At 46.7% G+C, this 11,585-nt stretch overlaps 1 protein-coding gene across 1 annotated transcript; it reads left to right on the top strand.

Annotated features, from left to right (window-relative positions):
- RAB33A (RAB33A, member RAS oncogene family) lies at positions 1–11,172 on the top strand. Its single transcript, XM_036305206.1, has 2 exons — positions 1–835; positions 10,631–11,172. The coding sequence occupies exons 1-2, from the start codon at positions 578–580 to the stop codon at positions 11,084–11,086; spliced, it is 714 nt and encodes a 237-aa protein (XP_036161099.1). The 5' UTR covers positions 1–577; the 3' UTR covers positions 11,087–11,172.
- The last annotated feature ends 413 nt before the right edge of the window (positions 11,173–11,585 follow it).

Here is an 11,585-nt window from a genome sequence, read left to right as displayed (position 1 = left end):
CTGTGCTCCTGGCCCGCTGACCCCCGCGTGCTTCAAGAGAGTGGGGGTGGGAAAGCCCGAGATCTATAAGCTAAATGGGGGCGAGGAGAAGGGAAGACCATCCCATCCCGTAGTGGTGTGCGCCGCTCTCCCCACCCCCCTTTCCTCATAGGCGTCCTCCCTGCGGTATATCCTTGGGGACCGGGCAAGGGAGGATCCTAGCCTAAGGCGCGGCAGCAGCTAAGGGCGCGCTGTGGGTCTCAAGCCCGAGTCTGGTCTGAGGCACAGGCAGAAGGAGAAGGCTCGCGGCTTGCTGTCTCTCTTCTATGCCTCCCTTCCCTGCCTAGCTTTTGTATTGGTGCTTCGGAAATGTGGGGAGGGTGAGCTGGAGGAGAAGGAGGGGGACCTAGGTTGAGAGGCACCCCCTGCACGCGCGCGCGCACGGTGCCTGCGCACGCACACACGCGCGGACACACACTCACGGACACGCACACACACGCACAAAGCTCGCTCGCCTCGAGCGCACTAACGTGGCCGTTTTCTTTGTGTGGAGCCCTCGAGGGGGGTTGGGGCCCCAGTTTGGTCCCGTCCTGGGGAGATGGCGCAGCCCATCCTGGGCCATGGGAGCCTGCAACCTGCCTCCACCGCTGGTCTGGCATCCCTGGAGCTCGACTCGTCGCTGGACCAGTACGTGCAGATTCGCATCTTCAAAATCATCGTGATTGGGGACTCCAACGTGGGCAAGACCTGCTTGACCTTCCGCTTCTGCGGCGGGACCTTCCCGGACAAGACTGAAGCCACCATCGGCGTGGACTTCAGGGAGAAGACCGTGGAAATCGAGGGCGAGAAGATCAAGGTGATGCAGCCGGTCAGGTCCAGGAAGGGTGGGCTCTGGGAGGGGGCCTCGCCTGAGGCTTGGATCTAGTGGTTGTGAAGCCTCAGACGCGTGGCTGTGTCGCTGTTTGCTGAGCCCAAGACCCTTGGCACCTCCTCATCCCCCTTTTCCTCTCTCAGCCGCGGGGTTCCAACCTCACCCGTTTTGGGAGGCAGGCCGGAGTAGGTGCATTCATGCCCTCTGCCTCTACCTGACAGTTTCCGCCAGGAAAAGCATGTGTGATACCATCCTTACCCTGCTCCAGGAGCAGCGGCACCTGTGGGCAGAGGGAGGCAGGAGGGAGTCGGTCCTGGTGTGGGATGGATCCCAAAGCACTTTACATATCTTGAGGTCTCTTCTACCTCTTGGGGGCCAATAGGCTGCAAAACCCCACTTTGGTTAAGGCATTAGAGGGGAGGAAAGGATGGAAATCCATAGAAAATTACAGTTTATGGTTACTGTTGGGGCTGAAATGGAATAGGGGTGGAGTGGGGTGGTTCTGGCACAAAGTCATGAACCTTTTAAAGAAATGGAGACAGGGTCACCCACCAGCCCTTCATAATAGACAAAACTACTTCTTTTGGAACAGTCCTTCTCAAATACTATCTTCTGTATTTGTCGCTATTCGCCATTACTCATTGTGTCGGTATTGTCTTCAGCAGGCCTTTGTAAAAAGGCAGAGCAACTTATCTGAGGGTCAACGGAAGTGTCTTGGTCCTCCCTTCTCAGTAGTTAATGAAGTAGGCTAAGTACAGATATTCTTGTCTAACCATTTGTACTCACTTTTGGTTCAGAAAAGGTGGAAACTCAATAGGACAGGAATAGTTCAATGCGCAGAGGCTAGTGGGAGGGAGGACATGACAAGGGCAGCTTCATGTGTCAGGGGAGTAGGAAGGGGGCAGGTCCATGGGTAGAAAAGTCACTTCAAAAGACACTGTGCACTAAAGACCAACTCCACTAGACCCATAGCTGACCTTTTCTTGAGCTTATGGTCAGACCCCGTCAGGTAAAGGTAAAAAGCTCCCTCCTGCTGGTCAAAGAGCCCAAATGACCACAAGGCCCATCTTCAGAGTGATATGGAGAGAAGGGCTTAGCAACTGGGGAAAATGATGAAAAATATTGTAAACTCTGCAAGACTCTTGACTTCTTGGTTTTTACAATGAACGTGTTTTATTTTTTTAAATGTTTTTATTGGTTTTATGTGGGTTTTTTAAAATATATTTTATTGATTTTTTACAGAGAGGAAGGGAGAGGGATAGAGAGTTAGAAACATTGATGAGAGAGAAACATCGATCAGCTGCCTCCTGCACACTCCCTACTGGGGATGTGCCCGCAACCAAGGTATATGCCCTTGATCGGAATCGAACCCGGGACCCTTGAGTCCGCAGGCCAACGCTCTATCCATTGAGCCAAACCGGTTAGGGCTACAATGAATGTGTTTTAAAATGGCTTCAGAAACTGGGCCAAGATGCTAGATGTTTCAGGAAGATGGACAGCTCAGTATTGATAAGGGAGAGCTCTCGAGAACAACTGAGTCCCAGGGTCAGGAATATAGGGCACTGTTTTTGTAATAGTGATCATTTTCAGCCCTTGCATTTTTGGAGGAATTGCTACATTTCTTTTTCAAAGTCAAAGTAGGTATCTGTCTTTCTCCTTTCCCAGGGCTTTATGTTGATGGTTGCTTGTTTAGGACTTTCTCTGGGGTGTCTAGCTTCTTTAATGTAAAGTTGTAAGATTCTGGAATTTCTAAAGTATGCCTTAACAATCCAAAGTAGAAATATACTTATGGATATGCTCTTAGACCCTTAAGACCCTTAAAATGTAATGCTACTGCCTGTTTAAAATCAAGTGTCACATTGAGCCAAGCAGCTCTCTGGGTTTAAGAGAGGGGAAAGAAGTCCACCTGAAATTACATGGAGGAAAAAGGAAGTGTTTGGGAGTCTGGGGGAGAAGAGAGGAGGAAACTAGAAAGTGTAAAATGGGAGGTGAAAATGAGTGGAAGAGGGTCACCACCCAATGCCCTTGGGGAAATTTTTAAAAGTTTCCTTCCCTTACAACAGCCCAATACTTAGCCAAACTGGATTTTACAGTCTCTGCCAAAGATTCTGGACTTTTCCCAAGGGGCAGAGCCTGTGACAGTGTGAGTCACTAGAAACAGAGCTGAGCAGGACACCACGTGCAGAGAAGTGCTCCATACAGGCTTTTTAGGGGAAGATGATATTTCAAGAGGGCGAAACCTTGTGACACTTCTGAAGGAGCTCTCTGAGGGCAGATTCTGAAGGATCTCAGGGTGAGCTATGGGAGTGGGGAGATGCTGACCCTGCCTCATCTAAAGCTGCTGCAACCTCAGGGCCAAAGCCAGCAGGCGAAGACCAGCTTGTCCGTGGGAAGATGGCAGAGTGTGGCAGTGAGCACATGATCTCAAAGGAGATTTGGCCCCACACTCCGGCTGGCCTGGAGTTTCTCAAGAAACAAGTAACAAAACCACACTAGGAGGTGGCTGCCAAAGGCTTCTCCCTTTGGGGGAGAGAGAAAAGTCCTGTGTGCCAGGCTGAAGTGGCCCTAGACCACAGCCAGTAATAGAAGGCTGTCAGGCCATAAAATGCCAGCTCTCAAAGGAGCCTGGGAAAGAGGACTCAGTGAGCTCTTCTCAGTCCAAGAGTAGGGTGTAGCCTCTACTGGGTGCTTCCCTGTGTCCTAGGGTAGCATATACCGTCAATCCCTGTAGGGGGATGACTGATTCAGCACATTTGGGACAACTCTCTTAATTACCAGGGCCATCCCTGAGGCTTTGAAACCCAATCTGGTGTCTCCATTCAATGTGTCTTCACACCCTCCCCATCACAACATTTATAATCCAATGTTTCCTAGTTAACATGAGCATCAAGAAAAGCCTCCAACGAGTAAATAATAATAATACTACTAATAATAAACTCCTGCTTTGTGAATAAACCAAGAGCCCAGACTGGATACTCTACATGCACTACCATATTTGATCTTCACAGCAGACCTATGAAATTAGGACTGTTATTATCATTCCTGTTTATAGATAAGGAGATCAAAGTTAGAGAGATTAAATAACTTGCTCAAAGGCATATGGATCTGAGCTTTAGTCTTTGACCTTTGAACCTAACCAAGCACTTCACCATCTCATTATCCTGCCTTCCCCATGACAGGACCAGTATTGCAACCTAGATTCAGAGCCCATGCTCTCTACCACCTCACTCTACCCTCAGGTGCAATATCTGGCCTGGGGGAGTGTGTACAGGGGCAAGTGGCATCCAGCATAGCAGCCTGATAGTCTCTTCTAGGCCAGGGGACCAGGGTTATAGTCCCAGGACCCAGAATCCTTCAAGGTGTCTCCTTTAACTGCACCCCAGACACTGAGCTGAGTACCTAGGTTTTACTTTTGTACCTTGACTGTCTCACTTAAGCCGTGAGAATCAGAGAATGTTCAGAGATGGAAGAGACCTTAGAGAACCTTTAACCCAATATCCACATTTTACAGATAGGAAACTGAGGCTCAGAGAGGGAAAGTGACATGCCTAAGATCACACAGGGCCAGGCCTACAACTCAGGTCTCCTATTTCCCTTCTGGTGATTTTTCAATATAAATGCCTGCTCTGGGCTTGTCCTGCTGTCCATGCAGCCTATGCAGTCACTTGTGACAGGGACACAGAGACACATCGTATGGGAAAGCTGACAGTCGTTCCTGACATCAACCTTGGTGGAGGCATGCCCCAACCTCCAAAGAAAGAGTGGAGTTTCTCATAATGATCATTATGGAACTATCTCCTTTAGCTTTAGCTAAGTCATATTGAGCCTGTCTCGGACTAGAAGCACTGGAAAATGCCAAATGGGGGTGTGTGAGGGGTGGGATTAAGGAGGTATTAGAGGGGAGACTCAGAACTAATTTTGGAGCCATTCTTTGTAAATTCTCATGGGAGCACTTCCTCCTCCCCAGTTTGGTTCCTTACACCTAGCACCCCCTCAGCCCTAACCCTGCGGACCAGGCAAACTGCAGGTTAGCCATGGCTGTGGGCAGGCGCCAACCAGGACTGTGGGTATCTCTTTCTCTGCTGATCATTTGGAAAATCACCTTCCTGTGTTACATTACCGAGTGGACGAAGGCTGAGCTAAGTGTTCCCTCAGAAGCTGCCTGCAGTCAGAATGACATCATGTCTTCCTTAGGGCTTCTGAGCTTCCATCTTCTGCCAGTTAGCTTAATGTTTAATTACCCATCAGTGTGTGTTTCTCTGCCTTGTTTCCTCGCTTTCTGTGCATTAGTTCCTCTTTGTTTCTGTCCTTCTTTGCCAACCTCTGGGGCAGCCTTGTGTGTGTATCTTAGACGCAGATGGGACAGTCCAGCTAGTTAAAAAAATATTTGTTTTAAACTATTCCCATCATCCACTCAGGCACCCTCAGGAGGTTACAGATGTATTTTTCTCCACTTTTCTACATCTACTCTCCCCCGCTGGCCTCCAACAAAAGGACATTCATGCATCATCTATAGAAAGATGCCAGATATGTTCCCTAGGGAAAAGAAATATCTGTGTCAGCTATGAGCATGTGCAGGGAGTGAGGGACTTGCTGAAGCTTGCTTAGGCAGTGGTGGCCCCAGGAAAACGATGAAAAAGGCTAGATTTATCTTTGGTAACTCCCCAGGATGTGCCCCTCGACCCTCCTCCAACATCCCTGTTATATTGATTGGACCTACCCCCAGCCACCATGGCAGGTTGCTTGCATTCCTCTGTCCTCCCCTCCCCACTGACTGCCTGTGCCTTGGCTCTATCTCATCGACAAGAAGCCAAGCTTTCTGCGCTTTCCAGGATGAGAACCAATGGGTCCAAGGAGCAGCTACTAGGGCAGGGCTGATGGGCCTTCTGAGTCAATAGCAACAACTAAGATGTGCAGAGCACTTTATATTTTGCAAAAGCTCTTTTTTCTTGTGTTATTTCATTTGCCTAGTCATTTATTCAGTTACTAAGTGAAGGAGCTAGGAGCCAGGTCTCCCAATTCCAAAACTACTGCTGCATTTCAACAGTGCCCGGTCAATTACTTGTTGGGCCAGGGAGGAAGGGAGAATGTGTATTAGGCACTGTGCCATGTACTTACAAGTAATGCTAATCCTCACAGCATCACTACAAGATTCCTATGGTTATCCTTAGTTTCCAGGGGAGGACACTGAAGATAGACTAAGTTACTTGCCTAAGGACACCTAACTAGTAGTATGTAATTGGGCTGAGATTTGTATCCAAGTTGGTTTAACTCCATTACTTCCCACTGACCCTTGGAGAGAAAAGAGGACTGGAGGAGCATGTATGTGGTTAAGGGGCAGTTGTCCCCCCAGGGTCAACATGTAGATACAGTGCCCACAGGAAATGAATGATGGATGAGAGGAGTGCCAGCTGCAAAAGAGGAAGAAGGTGACAGGGGCCTATAAGGATGTTGAGAAGAATAGGAACATCAAACTCCCAAACAAAAATGAGGTCATGTGTGTGTCCAGTGAGCCTGACTGCTGTGCTCTTCCTTTTGTGATGGCTTTTTTGATTTTCTGCTGTGAGAAGCCTGCTTCCTGGCTCACTTCTCACCACAAACAGGGGCTCAAAGAGTTTGAAGTGGGATTTATAAAGAGCTAGAATGAGAGCAATGCCTCCAGTTTAAATTCTGAGCCTCCAAATAAAAGCTTCAAGGCTCCCCGTAACATTGGAAAGGCAGAGTTGGCCTCCAGCAGAGAGGGCCCTCCCTGTAGTTCCGGCAGCTCGGGTGGTGTACACAATTTTGAAGCCAAAGAAAAGCCAAACAACCAACCTACTCAGCCCCAAACACCTCACACACTCCCACCCCTGTTCTTGCTAGTGGCAGGTATTTTTAGAGTCCTGAGCTCATGGTGGTAAAGCATCTGCCACATGCCTGAGGGCTGCTAGGGATTCAGCCTTATTCAGAGGCAAGAGTTAGAGATCAGGATATTCTTGTGCTATACCTGTTCTCTTCCCACTGACCTCAATTCCTCCCCTGGCCTGCTCTCTCTTTCGTCCTGCTCAGAGGACCAGAGCAGTGGAAGAAATGAAAATCTTTTCTGGCTCTGCATGCCAAAGCAAATCAGTCTTCAAGGACTTATGTTTTTCGCATAACCAAAGTTGAATGTTGTCTCTGAAATCGCCTTGGCAGGTACCTGGGATGCCAGACTGCTGGTAGTTTTGGTAGCTCAGGCCAAAACTGCTTGTTGATAATGATGACAATTTCAACGACAACCATATTGATAAGTGATTGGATGCAGAAAAAGACAGCTTACAGTTTAGCTGGAGAGATGCCAAGAGCAATGATGAAACATCTAGAGAACAAATAAATATATTCTGAATGGTGTGGTATGGACTCAAAGGGCACTAGAAATGCCTAGGAAAAGAGAATTTAAGAGAAGGTGGAGAAGGTTTTAGGGAGAAGGTGGGGGCATGAACCAAGACTAGAAGAATGAGCAAGATCTAGTTAGGATAATGAGGGGGCAACCGATTATGTAGGGAAGGATGAACTAGCAGGACCAAAGGTACAGAGGAAATGAACCAGGTGTAGCTGAGTAGTTTGAAACGAGGTTGGGTGAAGTAAAATTACGGCAGACAAAACTTTCCATTTGATGCCACATGCAGAAGGCTAACATAATTTCTTAATGAGATGGATGACATGCTGAAAAAGCAGGGATTTAGGAAGGCTAGTTTGAAAGCAGTATGAGGAAGCACTGGAGTAGAGACATCTAGAATCCAAAAAACTTCACTGTAGTCCAGAAGTGAGGAGAAGAGGGTCTGTCCTAGGGAAATGAAAATCAAAAAACAAGAGCGAGTGAATCTTCCCTGGTCGGTGTTGTTCAGTGGTTAGAGTGTCAGCTGGCACAACACAGAGTCAAGGGTTGGATTCCAGGTCAAGGGCACGTACCTGGGTTGCATGTTCACTCCTTGTCCCCTGTTGGGTCACGTGTGGGAGGTAACCAATTGATGTGTCTCTCTCATCTCTCTCTTTCTCTCTCTCTCTCTCTCTCTCTCTCTCCTCCCTCCCTTCCACTCTGTGCAAAGCAATGGGGAAAATATCCTCAGGTGAGGATTAACAACACCAAAAAAGAATGGGTGAATCTGAAGGTCATGCCAAAGGCATATATATGGTGGCCATGTCCACAGAGGGAATGAAGGGAAGCCTAGACAATGAAAATTGATGTTTAGAATGATGACTCTGGGGCCCTGTTAAGATCTTCACTGAGCAAGGAGATTCAATTATATTTACTAGATTACATTGACTGACCAATAACTCCAAATAAAGGCTATACTTCGTTTTAAGAACCACAGTAGTCAATTAGTGACCATAATCACATTTTCTTTGATAACTGAGAATTGCATAAGGCTTAGGGACCATCATTCTGCATATGAATTTCTCTTGTCCAAGATTTTGGATGCATAAGGAGAAATAGATTGGTCAGAATGTGTGTCGACTCCAGAGTGTCCCTTGGAAGTTGCGTCCTGGTATATGTTACTTATATCAGCATTTTTCCTTCATAATTTGGCCTTTATCCAAAAAGGTGAGATACAGAAGAAAAATCCAGTGAGCTAAATTATCATTTACATAACAAAGAAGTGAACAAAATAAATTGAGCTAAAAGCTGAAATTTAAACACTAACTTTGTTTTCTTTAAAAAGTCATAAAAAAAACAAAAACAACAAAACCCAAAACAGTGATGAATACTTAGAGTAAAAAATTTGGAAAAATACAACAACAAAAAAGAACTAAATAAATATTACCTATAGTCCCATTGCCCTTAAACAATCATTAATGTTCTGTTGTATACACTTCCAGTCTTTCCTATGCATATGACTATGCTTAATTTTTTAAAAAATTAGGACCATAGCATATGAAAACTTTCATATCCTGCTTTCACTTATATTTTGTGCACACTTCCTCCACCATTTATTCTTTGAAAACATTTTTTTTTTGAGGTGAAAACATTTTAATGGCTGCATAATAACCCTTATAAAGCTAAAGTTATATAAACTTTAGCTATTCCTCTCCTACTGAGCATTTAGGATGTTTCCTGTTTGTTTTTTAAAAAATATTTGTATTGATTTCTGAGAGAGAGAGAGAGAGAGAGAGAGAGATAGAGAGATAAAAACATCAATGATGAGAGAGAATCATTGATCAGCTGCCTCCTGCACGCCCCGCACTGGGAACTGAGCCCGCAACCTGGGCATGTGCCCTGACCAAGAATCAAACTGTGACCTCTTGGTTCATAGATCAACACTCAACCAGTGAGCCATGCCATCTGGGCCTGTTTTTTATTTATTTATTTATTATTATTTTTTAATCCTCACCCGAAGATATTTTTTCCATTGATTTTTAGACAGAGTGGAAGGAAGGGAGGAAGGGATGAGAGAGACACATCGATTGGTTGCCTCCTGCACACGCCCTGGCCAGGACCCAGGATTGAACTCGTAACCCTTCGGTCTGATGCTCTAACCACTGAGAACCAGCCAGGGCTGTTTCCTGTTTTTTAAAAAGTATAAATAACATGGTGATTAAGACTTTTGTACAAAATTTTGACCACATATCTGCTATTTCTTTTGTATATCTGGTAGATGATTGGAAGTGAGATTATAGGCTCAAAGAGTTTTTAACATTTTTAAGGTTCTTGATAACATTGCCAAATTGCCCTCAGAAAAGTTGATTCATGTACATCCCAGTTTTTGAACTAAAAACCATAAGGTTTTTCAACTCAAGATTTTCAACTAAAAATCTTAAGAAAAACTTTATAAATCCTGAAAGAAACTTCTCTCTATACTTTTATCCTATCTAATAATAGACAAACATGGTAATTGACTGTACCTTCGCTACGCCTCCCATTGGCTAATCAGCGTGATATGCAAATTAACTGCCAACAAAGATGGTGGCTAATTTGCATACTGCAGGCAGGGTGGGTCAGCACCATCCCACCTGCCCCGCCACCATCCGGGCCTGCTATTTGCCACCCAAGGCAGTAGGGCGGGACAGCACATCTGCCTGCCCTGCCACCATCCGGGCCTGCTATCTGTGACCCGGGGCGGCGGGCGTCCCGTGTGCAGCCTGACCCGGGGCGGTGGGGCGGGACAGCATGGCTCCTCTGTCACCCCAGCTTCCTCATCACAGCTCCCTTGGGGGCCTAAGCCTTTAGTTGGACATCCTCCGAGGGCTCCCTGGCTGCCAGGAGGATGTCTGACTGCAAGCTTAAGCCTGATCCCCTGGGAAGTGGGCCTAAGTCGACAGGTGGACATCCCCCAAGGGGCCCTGGACTGCAAATGGGTGCAGGCTGGGCTGAGGGACCCCCCCCCCCCGAGTGCACAAATTTTTGTGCATCAGGTCTCTAGTATATATATAAAAGGCTAATATGCAAAGGGAGTTTGACTGGGAGACTGGGAGTTCAATTGCTTGTTATGATGTGTGTTGACCACTAGGGGGCGGCACAGAACATGGTGGGACACTGAGGGAGCGAGGGAAGGAGGAAGCAGGGAGGGGAGGCGGGGAGGTGGGGAGGAGGGGAACCTGATCGGCCCTGATTGCAGGCCAGGCCTAGGGACCCTTCCCATGCATGAATTTCATGCACTGGGCCTCTAGTACTTTTATAAATCCATTCTGCCAATCTGTCAAAGAACTACTTCCTGTGTCAGGGCTTGTCACCTCAGCTTTATAATGTCACAGAACCACGTTTTCTCCTGCCTATTCATGTTTCCTTTCCTGACTGCAAACATGGGTTTTTGTATCTTTCAGGTTCAAGTGTGGGACACAGCAGGTCAGGAACGCTTCCGCAAAAGCATGGTTGAGCATTACTACCGCAATGTGCATGCAGTGGTCTTTGTCTATGACGTCACCAAGATGACATCCTTCACCAACCTCAAAATGTGGATCCAAGAATGCAATGGGCATGCTGTGCCCCCGCTAGTACCAAAAGTGCTTGTGGGCAACAAGTGTGACTTGAGGGAACAGATCCAGGTGCCCTCCAACTTAGCCCTGAAATTTGCCGATGCCCACAACATGCTCTTGTTTGAGACATCGGCCAAGGACCCCAAAGAGAGCCAGAACGTAGAGTCAATTTTCATGTGCCTGGCTTGCCGATTGAAGGCGCAGAAATCCCTGCTCTATCGTGATGCTGAGAGGCAGCAGGGGAAGGTGCAGAAACTGGAGTTCCCACAGGAGGCTAACAGCAAAACTTCCTGTCCCTGTTGAAACCAAATGATGTAAATACAAGATCAGTCATCACTAGAGTTTTTTCTTTCCCTTTTTTCCGTGTCTGCATAACGCTGACACCTGCTTGTTTCCATACAAATTGATATTAAAATAAAATTTGTATAGATTATCACATGCCTTCATGTCTTGTTTTCCTCTGAGAAGACATTTCTGATTGTGATGAGTAGAAGAGGCAGCTTGCCCCACTGGAATAGTATGCCTGTGCCAAGGCATCCTCCCTATCAGCCTTCTATGCCACTTGAAGATCTCATCGTCTGACTCACTTCTTCAGAACTAATTTATTGTCTCACTCTGTGTCATCAGTGGACAGAAACACCCAGAGGGCGTGGTATATAGCCCAGATATGGTTTCTTGAGTGCCAGTGCAGACAGCAGGATATATAAGACTTGAAAGATGTTTACTCACAAGTATTTCCTAGATTCCCTAGAGGAGGCTGCTCTCTCCTTATTTCTCAAAGTTTAAAAATAAAAAAAGTATA

This window comes from Myotis myotis, unplaced genomic scaffold, assembly GCF_014108235.1.
Source record: "Myotis myotis isolate mMyoMyo1 unplaced genomic scaffold, mMyoMyo1.p scaffold_m19_p_4, whole genome shotgun sequence".
NCBI classification, from domain to species: Eukaryota; Metazoa; Chordata; class Mammalia; order Chiroptera; family Vespertilionidae; genus Myotis; species Myotis myotis.
The sequence above is the reverse complement of the archived record's forward strand: the minus strand, read 5'-3'. Positions and strand labels throughout refer to the sequence as shown.

Excerpts from the sequence above, each read along its gene's own strand:
- RAB33A (XM_036305206.1), top strand. The coding sequence starts at position 578 with ATGGCGCAGCCCATCCTGGGCCATGGGAGCCTGCAACCTGCCTCCACC. Across the intron at positions 836-10,630 it reads TCGAGGGCGAGAAGATCAAG|GTTCAAGTGTGGGACACAGC; the intron begins GTGATGCAGCCG and ends TGTATCTTTCAG.